The sequence below is a fragment of the Cetorhinus maximus genome, chromosome 1 (genome assembly GCF_964194155.1).
Source record: "Cetorhinus maximus chromosome 1, sCetMax3.hap1.1, whole genome shotgun sequence".
Lineage (NCBI taxonomy): Eukaryota > Metazoa > Chordata > Chondrichthyes > Lamniformes > Cetorhinidae > Cetorhinus > Cetorhinus maximus.
Window position 1 is genome coordinate 52,932,799 of NC_135879.1, and position 19,734 is coordinate 52,952,532.

General features: G+C 40.2%; 1 protein-coding gene across 1 annotated transcript in view; it reads right to left on the reverse strand.

Moving 5' to 3' along the window:
* naf1 (nuclear assembly factor 1 homolog (S. cerevisiae)) overlaps nucleotides 1-19,734 on the reverse strand; it is a 282,046-nt gene that overhangs the window by 67,501 nt on the left and 194,811 nt on the right. The window contains exon 7 of the mRNA XM_078540728.1: nucleotides 4,011-4,062. Within this exon, the coding sequence (XP_078396854.1) occupies nucleotides 4,011-4,062 (52 nt within the window). The remainder of the gene's footprint in view (nucleotides 1-4,010; nucleotides 4,063-19,734) is intronic.

Here is a 19,734-nt window from a genome sequence, read left to right on the forward strand (position 1 = left end):
GGCGGATGCACGGGAGATGGGCCGGACACGGTTGAGGGCCCTGTCAACGACCGTAGGTGGAAAACCTCGGTTAAGGAAGAAGGAGGACATGTCAGAGGAACCGTTTTTGAAGGTAGCGTCATCAGGACAGATGCGACGGAGGCGAAGGAACTGAGAGAATGGGATGGAGTCCTTACAGGAAACGGGGTGTGAGGAGCCGTAGTCGAGGTAGCTGTGGGAGTCGGTAGGCTTGTAATGGATATTGGTGGACAGTCTATCATCAGAAATTGAGACAGAGAGGTCTAGGAAGGGAAGGGAAGTGTCAGAGATGGACCATGTGAAAATGATGGAGGGGTGGAGATTGGAAGCAAAATTGGAACAAGGAATGTTCCACATACCCCATAAAGAGACAGGCTATATAAATCTATATAATTTATATAGATTTTTCTTTTCCCACCTATTTCCATTATTTTAAAATCTACAACTAATACCTTGTCAGTCTTTCCACCCCACCCCCACTAGAGCTGTACCTTGAGTGTCCTGCCATCCATTCTTAATTAGCACATTTTCTGAGATAATATCACCACCTTCAACATCTCTTTGATCCTTTTGTCTGTGACATCTTTTGATTATCTGCTCCTATCACTGCTTGCTTGTCCCTACAACCACACCCCCCCCTCAACTTCTCCTCTCCCCCCCCACCTTAAACCAGCTTATATTTCACCCCTCTCCTAACTATACTCAGTTCTGTTGAAGGGTCATGAGGACTCGAAACGTCGACTCTTTTCTTCTCCACTGATGCTGCCAGACCTGCTGAGTTTTTCCAGGTAATTCTGTTTTTGTTTTGGATTGTTCTATAGTTCATGCTAAATAACTGCATGCATGTGTTATCTTTTAGGTAACAATGGTCATATGTTTAACAACAGCTGCTTGTACTGTATAGAGCCTTTAATACAATAAAATACCCCAAGACGTTTCACAGTGGTATTATAAAGGAAAACATGAAACCTAGCTATAGAAAGAGATACTGCAAATATTGCAAATGACCAAAAGCTTGGTCAAAGATTTAGGTTTTGAGGAGTCTTTTAAAGGAGAAAAGTGAGATAGAGAGGGGAGAGGGTTAGGGAGAGAATTCAATATCTTAGGGGCCAGGCAACTATATATAGTCAACAAGTGTGCAGCGATTAAAAGCAGAGATGTACAGGAGGCCAAAATTAGAGGATCACAGATCTGTCAGCGGAATGTGGGCTAGAGGGGATTACAAAGTTGGGGCGAGGTCATGAAGCGATTTGAAAACAAGGATGCTAATTTTAAAAATCATGGCTCTGCTTATCTGGGAGCCAATGTAGGTCAGTGAGCAAAGGACAAACAGGACGAGTTAGACATGAGCAGTATGGGGAATAGAATAGAAAAGTAGGGAAGTTATGTTTCAGTTATACAGGGCATTGATAAGACCACATCTGGAGTATTGTATACAGTATTCGACTCTTTATTTATGGAAGAATTAAATACATTGGAAACAGTTCAAAGAAGGTTTATTAAACTAATGCCAGGATTGGGTGGATTGTCTTATGGAGAAAGGTTGAACAGGCCAGGCTTATGTCAGGAAGATATAATAATTTTCATAACGTTATTGTAGAGTAATAGTGGGGTGCCTGTGTTTGTGTCTGTGTATTAATTGAATTAAAGGCAGCTGGTCTTTGTGTCTGTGTGTTAATTGAATTAAAGTCAGCTGCTCTGAAGGCTTTGATGTATAAGATAAGCTAGGTTTGAAATGTTAAGTAGGTAAACATGAGGGAAGTTTTAGAATGTAAGGTGTAAAGGGAATATTTGCATTTTAAATAAACCAGACCAGCTTGAATTAAAAAAAAGGGGTGGGGGGGGGTGGTAGCAGTGGCAACATATTTCACCAAGCCAGGAGAAGTTAAGAAACTGTTTATTTTCCCCAAAAATTACTGGTAAAATTGGAACTTTGATGGGTTCTTATTATTGCAGAGGTAAACCATGGGAATTTGCATTCAAAGGAGTAAATATGTGTAAAAGGGGAGAAGGCTGTGTACAAGAGAAGGCATTCTAAAATCTAACAAATGTGAAAAGCCTCCAGCATCTAAGCCTCAAGCTGCTGTCTACAATGAACTGAAGTTAAGAAAACTCACTTTGAATTGGATTGTTCAGGGTATAGTGTTTCTTTGCCTGGGTCTTTTAAAATCTATTGCCTTGACAAAAGTGTAGCTGGGAGTTAGATTAACTAGGGGATTTAGAAGTTATCATAATAGTAATTTGTAGATCTATGTACGTGCTTAAAATCATTTCTTCTATTAATAAAGGTTTAATTTAGTTTTGTAAGAAACCTATAAGACTTGGTGGTCTTATTACTACTGAATTCAAGGCACGCATCTCGAAATATATACAAATTGCAAAACAGTTGTGGGCAGTTGTTTCAAGTTTCCCTTTGGGATTTGAGCAGCTCAGCATTTACCAACGGCCACAACAGCTTGTATCTGCTGGAGTTTAGAAGCATAAGAGGTGACTTGATTGAAACACAAGATCCTGAGGGGTCTTGACAGGGTTGATGCGGAGGGGATATTTCCTGTTGTTGGAGAATCTAGTACGGAGAATCTAGTACTAAGGGCCACTGTTTAAAAATAAGGGGTCGCCCCTTTAAGACAGAGATAAGGAGAAATTTTTCTCTCAGAGTCTTTGGAACTCTCTTCCTCAAAAGGCGGTGAAAGCCGAATCTTTGAATATCTTTAAGGCAGAGGTGGATAGATTTTTGATAAGCAAGAAGGTGAAAGATTATCGGGGGTAGGCAGGAATGTGGGAACGATGTTACAATCAGATCAGCCATGATCTTATTGAATGGTGGAGCAGACTTGAAGGGCCGAGAATCCTACTTTTGCTCCTAATTCGTATTTACAGAGGGCTGTGTGTGGTAGACCAACCAGGACCCTGTTGGAATAGTCAAGTCTAGAGGTAACAAAAGGTTTGGATGAGGGTTTCAAAGACAGATAAGCTGAGGCAGGGGCAGAATTGGGTGATGCTACAGAGGTCTTAGTGATGGAGTGGATGTGTGATTGGAAGTTTATCTAAGGGTCAAATATGATACCAAGGTTGCAATCAGTCTGGTTCAGTCTCAGGCATTAGCAAGGAGAGGGATGAAGTTGGTGGCTAGGGAGTTGAGTTTGTGCTAGGGATCCAAAACACTAGGTTCAATATTCCATTATTCAGCTGGAGAAAGTTTCTGCTCATCCAGTTCTAGATGTTGGCGAAACAGGAGTAGAGATAGTGGCATTAAGATGACCTTAGGTAGGCCATGAGGCTGTCACGATCTCAGGAGAGAAACTAGAGAAAGATGCAAGTTCAGGGCAGGAAGGAGCCTTAGAGGAAATTTGGCATGGTGGGCTAGGCAAAGGGAGTGACACAACAAAAGCAATTGATCGAGTTGTCTTGATCTTAGTGACAAAGAAATCCATGACCTCCTCACCCTTGTTGGAGGAATCAGGGGAGAGGGGTTTAAGAAGAGGTTTAAGATGATTGTTTGCAGTAGAGAAAAGCCAGAGCAGTAGAGAAAAGAGTAGCCAGGGGTTATGTTGCGTAGCAGAAATGCAAAAAGTACAATAAGAATTAATAATAAATTCATGAACTTTACTGTTAGACATAAAGACAAATGTAAATAAAATGATTAAAACCTCAATTAGATGATGTTTGGTTAAACAAAACTTTAAAAAGCAATAACAAATAAAAAGATTAAAATACACTGATGATTTGTTGTCTTGTTTGTTATTTTGTTATTTGTAAGAGAACAATAAATATCAGATAAAAGTAGCTGAATCTATTCCCAATGCTGATCTCTTACTCTGAATTCACCTATCTCTTAATAGATCTATAAAGCTCACAAAGGATAAGTAGTACATGAAGGTTTATTGATGATATTTTTATGCCTTTACCTTAAGTCATGCAATGTTTACTGAGCTGGAAAAAAGCATCACTCAGCAACCAGGGAAGAAAACAATCAACTGGAATCAACTCACCTCAGTTGGTGGTTCCTGGTCATTTCTCCATGATGCATCTGAACCTTTATCTCTGTTTAAAAAAAAAATGAACACCACTATTAAAATAGTTGTGTGCGCCTAAAATGAACTCTTTATTCTAACTCATTATGTGATTTAGCCTAGAATTAAAGATGAGATTGTGGGGTGGGGGGGGGGTGGTGCGGCTGGGTGGGAGAAGAAAGCTTTACAGAGGGTGGTTAGCATGCAAATTTCTCTGCCATAAAAGATTACTGAATTAAGAGCCCACAAATTCTTTTAAAGGGAAATTAGACAATTGCTTGAGAAAAAAAAGGAACTGGTTCATAGTGTGACAAAAACAGATATAGTCTTAACATATCAAAAGGCCTGGTTCTATGATGGGACTATCCATAATTAAACTCTTTCAAAGACAGAATTTTTAAGCACATTAATTCCTAATTAGATACACAATAAATTATGTAGCATATTCAACTGCAACACTGCTTTGAAGAAAAAGAACTTGCTTGTAACTATTATATCACTGATGTATGGTAATGTGTGCTGACAGTCTAACAAGATTCCAAAAAATCCCAAAAACAAAAATACCTGGAAAAACTCAGCAGGTCTGGCAGCATCGGTGGAGGGGAGCACAGTTGACGTTTCGAGTCCGCATGACTCTTCAACAGAACTAATTAATAAGTTAATTAATTAATTGGTTGACTCGAAACGTCAACTGTGCTCCTCTCCACCGATGCTACCAGGCCTGCTGAGTTTTTCCAGGTATTTTTGTTTTGGATTTCCAGCATCCGCAGTTCTTTGCTTTTATTCCAAAAAATCCCAGTCATCTCTGCATTATTAAGTGAATTTTTAATCTAAATTTGTTCAATGGAACATGAGACAGAAAAACAATAATTTAAAAATACAAAGATTTACATAGGTACTTTTTTTTCCTGAGCAAATATTATACCATTCATAGAATCTGGGACCAAGTATTCTGCTGCACTGCAAATAGGCTCATGAGACTCTGTTTACTCTGTGGTGCTGCTTCACAAAGCTGAAGGAAAGAAAACAGCTATTATATGCAATAAATGTGGCATTAATCAATCCGACTGCTTACTAATACTGCTTTCACTGTAGTTCCTTTCCATGTCAAACTAATTGTTTAATTAAATTCTAGAAGCTCGTAGGTGCCCTAGCAATATATGTGAACAATTTTTATTTCATTATAAATTGTGCATAGAATTTGTAGCACAGAAACAGACCATTCAGCTCAACTGGTCTATGCTCCACGAGCTTCCTCTCACCCTACTTCATTAAAACATTTTAGCATATCCTTGGGTGCTTTTCTCCCTCATGTACTTACCTAGCTTCCTTTTAAATGCATTTATGCTCATTGCCTCGATTACTCCCAAGTTCCACATTCTCACTTCTCTCTGGATAAAGAAGTTTCTCCTGAATTCCTTAGTTGGATTTTTGAATCACCGTCACTGGCACATTCTCCTTTGGCAACATCTCTACCAATCAGAGTCCACATGCCAACCAATCAGCACTCTCTTCACATACAGTATTACATTGTTGTTTCCCCCTTATATTGGCATTCTTGCAAGTGTCCTGATGAGTGCAAGACGAAAAGCTTCGATATGTCTCTTCTTTCAGCAATACTCAAGGGGCTGAATTTTTTGCCTGTCGGGCGGGCGGGCCCAACCCAATCTCCGGTGGGTGGGGAGTCGATCCCAGCTGGAGAAGCGGGCCCCGCCGCCATTTTAAGTGGGCGGGCCAATTAAGGCCTGCCCAGTGTGACGTCCGGCAGGAAGCGCTATGCACTTCCTGTGCGGGTGGGGGGGATTCCCAAATGCGAGGGAGCGCTGTTTCGCGCATGCGCATGAAAGAGCGCACATCTCCCTGAGGCTAAGTGCTGCCTCAGGGAGATCGCTGAAAGGTTTTCAAACTTTAAAAATAGAAAAATAAAAAAATCATTAACATGTCCCCCTCACGTGACAATGTCACACGAGATGGGACATGTTAATAAATTGCACAAAAACTTTAATAAACTTTTTAAAAACTGACATGAAACCTCATCCCGCCGGTGGATGAGGTTTCATGTTTTTTCAGAAGCTCGCCAGGGCTCCTGGCCTGCCCACCAACCTTAAACTGGAGGGGCAGGGCCTTTAATTGTTTTAATTATCCTATCAATGGCCTCAATTGGCCATTGACAGGTCGGCGGGCGGACAGCTGATCGCGCTGTGCCCCCACCTTCCTGAAGATTTAAACGGGGCGGGATGACGTTGGGGATTCCCCCCGACGTCATCCCACATCATTTTCGTGTCGGCGAGTGGGCCCCGCCCCCTTCTCGCCGACGGAAAAGTTCCACCAAGATTTCTGAATTCCTCATTTTGGACTTCCCGCACAAGTGGAAACATCTTGTCTACATTTATCCTACAAAACCCTTACATAATTTTCAAGGCCACCCCCTCAGCCTTCTCTTTTTTCTGTTCAGTCTTTCTTGATAATTTTAACCTCGCAGTCCTTAGTTATTATTATAATGAAGAAAATTTAATATTAAAGTTTGCATTTTCAGCCCTGGCCAGTTTAATTTAAATTTTAATTTATCGAACAATAAGTACGTTTAAGAACAGGAAAGATCCCAGGCCTTTTTGGTTGATTACAATCTTACCTTCACACTATATCTCTCAATTCATTCTTTGTCCAGAAATGTATCTCAGCATCCCTTTATCCCATCAGTTATTTTTCCAAATTTATTTGTTCTACATCCAATACCACTTACATGTAGCAATTCCACCTTTTTTTTTGATCAGCTGGGTCTGGCACAGCAACATAAGTGTCTTCAAGCCACTTCAAACTCTGCTTTTCAATCATTCACTATAACAATGGAATTCCTAAAGCTTGCAGAGACTAGCACCCTGGCCGCAGAATTGTAGAAACTAACAAAAAAAAATTGGGTCAATAATTCTGCTGCTGGAATATGCAGTGCAAACACATGAAGCCAGCACACTTTTGCCAGCCTTCAACCAAATGAGCACCAGTAAAAAGCAGCTTCATATGGCCAAGACCGCTCCTTTGTTTTAAAACAGAAAGTGCTGGAAAAACTCAGCCGGTCTGACAGCATTCAGAAGAGGAGTCATATCGGACTCAAAATATTAAATGTCTTTCTCTCTCCACAAATGTTGCCAGACCTGCTGCGTTTTTCCAGCACTTTGTTTTTATTTCAGATCTCCAGCATCTGCAGTATTTTTGCCTCTCCCATGATACACAGTGTCAGACATGGCTTAGTTGGTAGCACACTTGCCTCTAAGTCAGAAAGTTGTGGGTTGAAGTGCCACTACAGGACTTGAACGTAAAGATCAAGCTTGACATCAGAGTGCAGTCCTGAGGGGACATCCTAGTGCAGTCCTGAGGGAATGCTGCACTGTTACAGAGGTGCTATCTTTCGGATGAGATGTTAAATCAAGGCCCTGTCTCTCCTCTCTGGTGGGTATTAAAAAAAAGGTACCCATGGTAGTGTTACGAAGGGCTGCATTTATTTGTGCTGCAACACAGGAGGAGAGCACTTCCTGCACATTCACAGATGCAAAGGCAGTGTCAGATTGTTTAAAGTAGGAGATGCTTTTAAGTCTAGTGCTGCTTTCTGTCACTGAATTATGCATTTTTTTTGCAAGCTGATGCCTTATAACTGTCTCCTTTACAACAAATCAAAAAAAAATTACAACTACTCAAAGAGCAACTATTTTAAATCAGCTTCTTGTAATGGCAAAAATAGTTCCTTCCCAATTAGTTGGGTGAGGACCAGTCTCACTATTTGTTCTTAACTGTAGAGTTTCATCATTGGTAAAAAAAATCAATTAAAAAAAATATTTTGTATAAAATATTTAGGAAAAAAAGATCACCACCCAATGTGGGGCTTGAAACCATGACCCTGGGATTGAAAGCCCCATTATCTATCATCATCTCATGAGACAGGAGGCTGACACCATCTACCAACTGAGACAACTGGGCTGTGTAGGAGTTCCTGCACAACTTGTTCCAATAAATCAAAAGAAAAAAATAGTTTAGTGGTTGAAGTTCAGTATTAAATTGGCCTTTCTGTAGTGTTAACCTAGCCTAGGAACAAAACGACACCCACCCACCACCTTGGTGGGAGAATGTGCGCATGAGAGAATGAGGATGAAGGTATGGAACTCAGGGAGAGAGACTGTGAGGTCCTTGAGCAAATTGATATAGGGAGTGACAAGGTATTGGAGGTGTTGGCAGGCTTAAAAGTGGACAAATCTCCAGATTCAGATGATTTGTGTCCCAGACTGCTGAGGGAGGTGAGGGAGGAGATCGCAGGGGCTCTGACCCAAATTTTTAATTCCTCTCTGGCCAAGGGGGAGGTGCCAGAGGACTGGAGAACAGCTAAGGTGGTTCCACTATTTAAGAAGGGGTGTAGAAATAAGCCAGGGAACTATAGGCCAGTGAGTCTCATGTCAGTGGTAGGGAAACTATTGGAGAAAATTCTGAAGGCGAGAATCTATCTCCACCAAGGTTTGATCAGGGATGGTCAGCATGGCTTTGTCAGAGGGAGGTCATGCCTAAGAAATTTGATTGAATTTTTTGAGGAGGTGACCAGGTGTGTAGAAGAGGGCAATGCAGTTGATGTCGTTTATATGGATTTCAGCAAAGCCTTTGACAAGGTCCCACATGGGAGACTTATAAAGAAGGCAAATGCACATGGGATACAGGGTAACTTGATAAGGTGAATTCAAAATTGGCTTAGTTGTAGGAGACAGAGGGTGACGACAGAAGGATGCTTTAGTGAGTGGAAGCCAATGTCCAGTGGCGTACCACAGGGATCTGTGCTCAGTCCCCTATTATTTGTCATTCATATAAACGACATAGATGGCTATGTGGGGGGTAGGACTAGTAAGTTTGCGGATGACACAAAGATTGGCCGGGTGGTTAGCAGTGAGGTTGAGTGTCTTGGGCTACAGGAAGATATAGACGGGATGATCAAATGGGCAGATAAGTGGCAGATGGGATTTAACCCTGAAAAGTGTGAGGTGATACAATTTGAAAGGAGTAATTTGACAAGGAAGTATTCAATGAACGACATTACACTAGGACATTCTGAGGAACAAAGGGACTTTGGCATGTGTGTCCATAGATCTCTGAAGGCAGAGAGGCATGTTAGCGGGATGGTGAAAAAGGCATATGGGACACTTGCCTTTATCAATCGAGGCATAGATTACAAAAGTAGGGAGGTCATGTTGGAGTTGTATAGAACCTTGGTGAGGCCACAGCTGGAGCAGTGTGCGCAGTTCTGGTCGCCACATTATAGGAAGGATGTGATTGCACTGGAGTGGGTGCAGAGGAGATTCACCAGGATGTTGCCTGGGATGAAACATTTAAGTTATGAAGAAAGATTGGATAGATTTGGGTTGTTTTCGTTGGAGCAGGGAAGACTGAGGGGTGACCTGATCGAGGTGTACAAGATTATGAGGTGCATGGACAGGGTGGATAGGGAGCAGCTGTTCCCCTTAGTTGAAGGGTCAGTCACGAGGGGACACAAGTTCAAGGTGAGGGGCAGGAGGTTTAGGGGGAGACCTGAGGAAAAATTTTTTTACCCAGAGGGTGGTGATGGTCTGGAATGCACTGCCTGGGAGTGTGGTAGAGGCGGGTTGCCTCACATCCTTTAAAAAGTACCTGGATGAGCACTTGGCACGTCATAACATTCAAGGCTATGGGCCAATTGCTGGTAAATGGGATTAGGTAGGTAGGTCAGGTGTTTCTCACGTGTCGGTGCAGACTCGATGGGCCGAAGGGCCTCTTCTGTACTGTGAGATTCTGTGATTCTATGTGCTGGTAGCCACAGTGCACATGTCCAACTGCTCCTGATGCCTCTCTGTTCTGTGGCAGGAGTTAGTGATTTTGGAGAGGAACAGGGGAGCTGCTGACCAATGTTCATCCCTCAATCAGCATCACAAAAATAGATTAACTGGTCATCACATTGCTGCTTGTGGGAATGTATATACAAATTGGATGCTGCATTTCTGACATTACAACAGTGGTTAAATTTCAAAAGTAATTAATTGAGTGGTAAGCACCTCGAGACATCCGGTGGTCATGTCTGTCCTTTTTCTTATCTTTTTCAAGGGCAACAGTAACCTTCAGTGCAGGGGGTCATGGCTTTCCAAGTATTTCACCCCCAAGACTACTTCATATAAAGCACACAAGTAAAATCAGTCCAACTCCCCTTCCTCTGGGTGCTGGTACAAAGCCATTGGTTTCGATTAATAGTTTTGTAAATATCCCAGTCAAAAATATGAGTGGGGGCACAGTCTGTGTTAGTTCATTAACAATTAAGTATGCCTATCCTGAGAGGCAGTCAATATTAAGCTTTAATCCAAAGTATTCATGTGCCATTTCAAAAGTTTTGTATACAATTTTAAAGTTTGTTACACCAAGGATTACAATTGCTTTAACTTTTCTAAACCATCTAGTCTGTTGCCACCATCCCCTTAAGATTCCACAGTTTTTCAAACAAGCCAAGTAGTAGTTATCTGGATGTCTTCTCAAACAATTACTTTATACCAACCAGTTTACAAAAATAACATTGCAGTTAGTAGAGTTTTGCTGTTTTAAAACGATTAGTTATTTAGATTTGATATAAGGAGGAAGATATCCAGCATTTACAAAAGTAAATCTATCTTCCTTATCTCAATAGCAGAATTATAGGCCATTTTTGTGGTCTACATTTCTCTTCTCAGGACAAGGGAGCTGGACTCACCACTGTAATCCTGGAGTTAGCTCAAAGATGCCACTGGACTCATTCCTCAGGGCAATGCCTTGACCAATCAGGGTCAAGCTGCCTAACTTAAATTTCAAACAATGCTTGACAGTTAACTGTCAGTCACCATCAATGGTACATCCTCCATGACAATGCCACTTGCTAACCAACCAGCAATCTCTTCACATACAGTATAAATTGTTGTTTTCCCCCTTGCAGTGGCATTGTGTGTGTGTCCTGACGAGTACAAGATGAAAAGCTTAAACATGTCTCTTTTTTCAGCAATACTCAAGTTCTGTTCTACCAAACGACTATTTGGAATTAAATACTTACACCAATACCGGCAAAAAGGTGGCTTATGCTCTTTGCTTCCTCAGGTTTTTCAATCAGCAATTTTTCTGTATCACGTGACCTGTGGCTGGAAGGGTTTTTACCAGCTATTTAATTTAGAAGTTGTTAAATTAATACTTATATTTTAAGGCTTTACATGTTCAAATTATATTATACCGGGCAGAACATAAGCTGCTAGTTTGCAATGTCAGGGACCTCCCAGAGCAGAACTGCATGATCCAGCTTTAAAATGTCATCCACTACCAGGCAAAATAGTTGGGGACAAGTAGAAATAATGAAGTAGACAAAACCACATCTAGATCATGCAGACATAGTGCAGCATCATGGATTGTTCATTCCTCTCCCCTTGTAGTCACAAATCTTTCTGGGCAGTCTATTTTAATACTATTTATCATTTGCTGCTCATTATATGATGAGTCTACAAATACCAGTTCTTTTCATTGCATGTTTCAGTCTGTTGTATTCCTGTGTGTTGGATGGCTAGCCTTAGGTTTCAAAAATCACTACCTTAGACTCAGTCAGGAACCCAAGCTACAACAACATCCTTCCATCTTCACTGATAGAAATGAAAAGAAAATATTGACTGTACCTTTTCCTTTCTGATTCACCTATTGCAGGGTATAATTTAAGATGAAGAGACGAGGATTTTATAATAATTTCTTGGCTTTTCCAAGTGCAGTTTACAAAACTTAAAGTTCCTATTTTTTTTAATGAGAACATTTTTGAATACATTTACTGGAAATATTCTTTCATATGCTATGCCTTTCTCCAACTCTTGTAGTATTAGCAACCCCTTGTCTTACCCATATATTCAACTACATCCCACCAAATGCAATCAGATTCCATTCTAGTTTTAAACTTCCAATTCAAGATTTTATGCAATTATAAGAAACTAAAGGAGAAGCAAAAAAGGCCATCAGTCAGTGAAATTAGGCAAGAGATGCAAAACAAATTAGAAATAATTAAGGAAACCAATGATGATAAAATACAGATTTATATCAAATTACTGTGAAGAGAAAATAAGGAAACAAAAGGTAATTTGAATGCCTGAGTCAAATTAAAGTTATAAGTGAGTACCAGACAGAAGGGCACACTGGCACCCAATAATTTTGTAGAACGGGGAACATGAATGATTATTTCACAGATATCAGACTTCAAACACTCAGTGCTCTGAAGCCATACACAGCATGACTGATTGAATATTATTACTGCATTTTGCTACTGCTTTTACCCTCAATAATTTGTCGATATCCCAATGAAATAATGTATTTTGAAAGATATTTAACTGTGAAGACAGTCTCAGTTTTATAATGAAATGGGTGGGATGCTGTGAAGTGACGTTTGTATTAACATTCATAAAATTCACTACTTCTGCAGAAAGACTGATGAATTATTCACTTTTCCAAGAAGGCTTTTCTAGATTTTAAATGAAATGAACGCTCCATTAGTGACAAAGATATGAAGAGTGGATTTTAACTACTTTCAAAGCTCTCTCCACAATTAATTTTTAGATCCTCAACATCAGTGCAGTCTGTCAAGGTCATGCATGTTTGTTCTGGTTTAGCAGTCAGATTCCCCTGATTAACTCTAAATTATGAACTGAGTACAAGTCAGTTCTCCATATGCTGCACAATCCCTTCAGATTTTCAAACTAGATAGATATTTAGGGCTTTCAAGGCATTGGCTAGAACGTTTTCTTCCCCCTATCTGTCCGAGTTGAGCAATTTTTTTATTCTTTCATGGGAAGTGGGCGTCACTGGCTGGGCCAGCATTTATTGCCCATCTCTAGTTGCCCTTGAGGTGGTGGTGGTGAGCTGCCTTTTTGAGCCGCTGCAGTCCATGTGGTGTAGGTACTCCCACAGTGCTGTTAGGAGGGGAGTTCCAGGATTTTGCCCCAGCGACAAGTGAAGGAATGGTGATATATTTCCAACTCAGGATGGTGAGTGACTTAGAGGGGAACTTCCAGGTGGTGGTGCTCCCATCTATCTGCTGCCATTGCCCTTCTAGATGGTAGTGCTCGTGCGTTTGGAAGGTGCTGCCTAAGGACCCTTGGTGAACTCCTGCAGTGCGTCTTGTAGATGGTACACACTGCTGCGACTGTGTATCAGTGGTGGAGGGAGTGAATGTTTGTCAATGGGGTGCCAATCAAGCGGGCTTTGTCCCAGATGGTGTTGAGCTTCTTGAGTGTTGTGGGAGCTGCACTCATCCAGGCAAGTGAGGAGTATTCCATCACACTCCTGACTTGTGCCTCGTAGATGACTTTGGGGAGTCAGGAGACTACTTACTCGTCAGGACTCCTAGCTTCTGACCTGTTCTTGTAGCAACAGTATTCATATGGCTAGTCCAGTTCAGTTTCTAGTTAACGGTAAACCCCAAGATGTTGATAGTGGGGGATTCAGTGATGGTCATGCCATTGAACGTCAAGGGGTGATGGTTAGATTCTCTCTTGTTGGAGATAGTCATGGCCTGGCACTTGTGTGACACAAATGCTACTTGCCACTTGTCAGCCCAAGCCTGGATATTGTCCAGATCTTGCTGCATTTGGACATGGATCCGATCTCAAGGCAACATTAAAATCAACCATCAACCATCCAATATTTCTGATATACTTCTATCATGATTGACATTTTGGAAATAACTCATACAGAAGTGGGTTGTGTAGTGTCTATGGGATTAGTATATAAACAAGCTCTGCCTTGATCCCTCCTCAGGCAAGTGGAATAAAGTCAGACAAAGTAATTGGTGGTAGTAGGTGGCAGAAAGGTCAGTGAAGCAGCCAAATCAAAACCGACAGAGTTGCAAATAGCCACTGTCCGAGAAACTGAAGCATCATTTGACATAGTCAAATTCGGTCAGAAAGCTTATGCATAAAGAATTATGCAAGAAGAATTTACACAAAGTCTAAAGCTAATAGAAGTACAGTATTTAATTTTACAAAGTAAGCTTCTGAAGTGGATATTTAATTTCATGCCTCTTAGCACAGTGTGAGACTTGCATCTATTCTAGCAACACAGAAACAAATACTTGTTGAATAGCTGAGAAGTCAATGAATGAAGATGGTTACAAATTTGATGCACTGTCTAGTTTCCAGAAGAAAACTGAAAGACTCACTATGTAAAATTATTGATGAATCAGATGATAAAAATATATCTAGTTCATTAAAGGCAAATGCAATCCAAAACCAAAGTATTTAGCAACAGCTGAGATACAATATGCATAAATTACACATGCATCTGTGATGCTTTATCAAAAGCTAATAAATACCTAACCTAAACGCAGCTAGCTCAACATTGAACATAACGTCAATGCTTTAACTTATGTCAATGCTATTTGTGTTGGATTTCAATGTTATTTAAAATAGGTAATTAGAATTTCTGAACTTTTGAGCGCAATCTTACACAACCAAGTGACTTTCTACCCTTGGTGTCTGACTTAATCTTTGTTAATGTTGACACAAGGAAATTACTTATTTTCACTTATGTTACATTGCAATTATATGTTAATGGGCAGAGGGAGTGACTATGAAATTATTATAGAGGGGTTAAAAACAATTCAGTGGAGAGCTAAATTTGCATCTTATAAAATGGACCAATATATACCATTGTGTTGTAAATATGTCCTCCCGCCACTGGTAGTGCTATAGTACTGAGGATGCCAAGCTTTTAATACTGGACCATAATTTGCTGTCAGAATAACAAATAACAGTGACACCATCAGCCTCATTATGTGCAAATGGTACAACAACTTCAATCAAGGGACAGATGCACAGTTACATGCAAATATCCAAACGTTCCCCCCCACCCCGTGTTGTGCTGCTCTGCCGTTAGTTTTGAGAAAACGGCATCTTGCAGTCTTTGATGAGGAATGAGTGCTCTCTTACCTTCTATACACATGCACACACAAACTCTTTGTTTAAATTACTGAGAAAAACTTAAATAAATTTTACCCGAGTAAAGATTTCGAAATTTGTGCTCTACCTTTTATTCAAATAATTCTGAAAAAACGTTTGAGCAGAAATTGTTAACCTATTTGTTATTGACTGAATGATACCAAAACAACCTAGGAAATTAGCTATATGGTTTGTACTCAAAGGCTGTGCAATCGAAATCTCAGAATCATTGCTCTCAGCAAAAATATCAAGTCTGAGTTCAGTGTTAATGAATTGGAGTCTGTGCAGGCACCCACTTAGATTCAGCAATAGCAGTGTTCTCTTTAGTAGTCTGGCTACCAGCTTCTTTACAGAGTGCAAATCTCCCACTGCCCGTATGTTAGCAGAACCCAGGAATGCAACAATAAAATCCCATTATGATGTGGACCAGATCTCTGTCAGAAACATGTGTATTCCTTCAACTTCCCTGAAGGTGGACTGAGTTAACACCAGGTGAGGCATCATTAGGTGGAGACTTCTCCACCGATGCTGCCAGACCTGCTGAGTTTTTCCAGGTAATTCTGTTTTTGTTTTGGATTTCCAGCATCCGCAGTAGTTTTTTGTTTTTATGAGGCATCATTAGGCTCAGTTCGCAAGCTTACTTCATGGTAGATAAACACTGAACATGATGTATACTTCAAAAAGTCAACATAGTTTCTGTTCTATCGAAAAGAAGTCACACATATGCCAGCCTACTTTAGAGAACTTAATGTTAAGGTGAAAAGAACAGTCGCTCTCTAACAACTAGGGCAAAATTTGCTTGTTCCTCAGGATTTCTGCTGACTCAGTTGACTTCTGATGCCTGTGCTGAATTTTAAAAAGATTCTCTTCAAACACTAGCAGAGGTTAAAAGAAATGTAAATCAAAACCAAGGCACTGAATGACCAAGTATTACTAACAATTGTGCCAGTATTTGAAAATTTAGACAATCCCGTACTTGAAACACCTCTTTGCCTGCCAATTCAGCATGAGGCTTTCTAGAACAGCTTTTATTCAAGTTTTTGTTTAGTACAGATTTTGAAGTGACTCATTTTGCTTCATGGCAAAAATAGCTACAAAATCTTGAACTGTGATGATGCCCAGATTGTTGGGAGAGGTGGCAGCCATCAAGTTAAAAACTTTGACATAAGACATTAAAGGATAAAAAGTGGCAATTCAAAGGATAGATTCAATCATGTTATTTCCAACTGTATGATTTTTGTACCTTAACTTTGAACAATAGAAACTGCAGTTACTGGGAGCTAACAAAATGTAGGAAACACTAATTTATAGGAATCCAGGGGTCATATATTCTCATTATGAAAAAAACTTGCTGTTGTTATGTGGCAATCAGCTGCAACACCCATATTGAAAAGGAGTGTCAAAATACCTCACGAAGGCAATGAAATATCCTCCAATTACAGCTGGGGAAGGCTAAAGCTATTGTCTTTGGTCCCCACTACAAACACTTCATTAACCACTGAATCAATCTTTCTCCCCAGCAGCTATCAGAGGTTGAACCATACTGTTTTGCACATATTACTCACCTTGGTGAGTTCTGACCACATACCCATACCAACATGAAGACTGCCCGCTTCCACCTCCACAACACTACCTGGCTCCATCCTGCCTCAGCTCATCTGCTGACAAAACCTTCATCGATGCCTTTGTCACCTTTAGGCTTGACTATTCCAACACACATTCTTGGCCAGTCTCCCATCTTCCACCATTCCTAAATTTGAGGTCATCCAAAGTTCTGCTGCCTCAATCCGAACTCACACCAAACCCCATTCACACATCACCCCTGTGCGTGCTGACCTACACTGGCTCCAGGTTAAGCAACACCTCGATTTTCAAAATTGTCATCCTTGTTTCTAAACCCCTCCATGTCCTCACTCTTCCCAATCTCTGTAAACTCCTCCAGCCATAACAGTCTCCGGGGATCTCTGCACTTCTTTAATTCTGGCCTCTTGCACATCCCTGACTTTAATCACTGCAGCACTGGCAGTCGTGTCTCCAGCTGCAAGGCCCTAAAGCGCTGGAATTCTCACCCTAGACCTTTCCATGCCTCTTGGATTCCATCCTTAAAGATGTCTTAAAACCTACCTCGTTAATCAGGTTTTTGGTTATCTGCCCTAATCTCTCACTTGGTTTGATGTCAAATTTTCTTTGATAATGCTCATGTGAAGCACCTTGGGATGTTTTACAATGTAATGACGCCATATAAATACAAGCTGTTGGTGTTATCATTGTTGAGAATAAATTAAAAGAGCTGGTCAAGAAAACAATTAGATGCAATCACAAATGAGTTAATGTACTCGATGGATACATTACTAGTGACATTTGGATTCATATGCTCATTCTGTTGCACTGATATTGACAGCCATCCAACTGAATGAGTGCTGGCTCCTTAAGGTCTTTCAGGGTAAAGCTAATTATACCAAATTAGCCGAGTTCCTGGCCCACACTGGACCTGATGCTGGCTAAAACGGGCTTGCTGAAGAAGGCAGATCAAAATTGCATACCAAATTGTACGTCAAAATTGTAGACCAAAATTGTGTAAATATTTAAAGAGGTTATAACTATTTTCTGGACTTGAGCTTTTCTAAAGGCTGCTTAAGACAAGAAAAAGACTGGCAATTGCCAGTGCCTGGCAGAAGAAACTCATTAAGATAGATTGTAAATAACTGAGGCCAGAGCACTGATCCATGAGTCACAGCCTGCCAACTTGAAAATGCACTTTTATCCCTACTCTTTGCTTCACACCCATTAACCAATCCTCTATCCATGCTAATATAATACCCCAACTCCATAAGTTCTCATTTTGCCTATTTAGCCTTTTGTGTGACACTTTAGCGAATGTTTTTTTTTGAAATCCAGGTACACTATGTCTAATGGTTCCCCTTCATCCACCCTACTAGTTAAGATCCTCAAAAAACTAATACATTTGTCAAACAGGATTTCCCTTTTATAAAACCATATTAACATTGTCTGATCATACTATGGCTAAATGCATTGTTAATACTTTCTTAATAATAGATCCCAGCACTTTCCTGACGACTGATGTCAGGCTAACTGGCCTGCTGTTCACTGTTTTCTCTCCTCCCTCCTTTCTTGAATAGTGGTGTCGCGTTTTCTAACTTCTAATCTCCTGAAACTGCTCCAGAATCTAGGGAATTTTGGAAAATCATAGCTGAGTACCCACTATTTCTGCAGCCCTCTTTCAGAATTCTAGCATGTAGGTCATTAGGTTCTGATGATTTGTTAGATTTTAGTCCCTGCAATTTCTCCAGACTTTTTCTCTGCAGATATTAATTTCCTTAATTTCCTCGCACTTTAGCACCCAGGTTACCCACTATTTCTGGTATTCAACTTGCATCTTCCACAGTGAAGACAGAATATTTGTTCAATGTCTCTGCCATTTCTTTATTCCCCATAATAATTTCTCCCGTCTCTGCTTTATGGGGACCAATGTTAATTTGGCTATGCTCTTCCATTTTATGTACTTCTAAGAGCTCTTACAATCTATTTTTATATTCCTGCCTAATTTGCTCTCATATTCTATTTTTCCCCCTTTTAATCAACTTTATGGTGGCCTTTTGCTGGTTTCTAAAACACTTCCAATCCTCAGGCTTGCTGCTATTCTTTGCAACCTCATAAGCCTTTTCTCTTAATTTATTATCCATAAACTTCCTGAGTTAGGTAGAAATGGATCTTACTTGCTGAGTTTTGCTTTATAATGGAATGTATTTTTGTTGAACATTTTGAATTGTTTCTTTAAATGTACTCCCATAACTTTAAGTCTATTTACTCAATCAACCTTAGCCAGTTATCCCCTCATCCCTATGTAATTGAGTTATTGTCGTTAAGTTTAAGATTCTTGTTTGTGACTGGTGTATGTCGTTGTCAAATTGTATATGGAATTCAATTGTATTATAATTACTATTTTCCAGTGGATCTTTTGGTATGAGATTATTAATTAACTCTGCCTCATTGCACAATACTAGATCTAAAATAGCTTTACCCTTAATTGGTTCTACAACGTATCACTGCAGGAAATGGTCATGAAAACATTCTACATATTCATCTTTCAGGCGACCCTTGTCAATTTGATTGATCAAATCTATATGAAGATTCAAGCCTTCCGCAATTATCAAATTGCATTTGGTACAAGCTCCAATAATTTGTTGTCCAATGGTATAACTACTGTTAGGGAGCCTATAAACCACTCACACCAGCATTTTCTGACTCTTGCTATTCCAATCTGATTCCACCTACTGATTTTCTGAGCCAAGATCATTCCTCACTAACATGCTTACGTCATCCTTTACTATCAGGGCTACTCCTCCTCCTTTGCCATTCTGTCTGTCTTTCCAAAATAGTGTGAACCCTGGTGCATTTATTTCCCAACTTTGATGTCACTGCAATGATGATTAAATCTAAACCATTTATCTCTATGTGCCATTAGTTCATTTATCTTATTTTGGATGTTTTCACATTCAGATAAAGAGCCTTTCATTTCATTTTTTAAAAATTATTCTTTCACAGAACATTGGCTAGGCTAGCACTATTGCCCCTCCCTAACTGCCCTTGAGATGGTGATCGTGAGCTGCCTACTTAAACTGCTGCAGTCCATGTAGTATAGGTACACCCACATAGTTGTTAGGAAGGGAGTTCCAGGATTTTCACCCAGCAACCGTGAA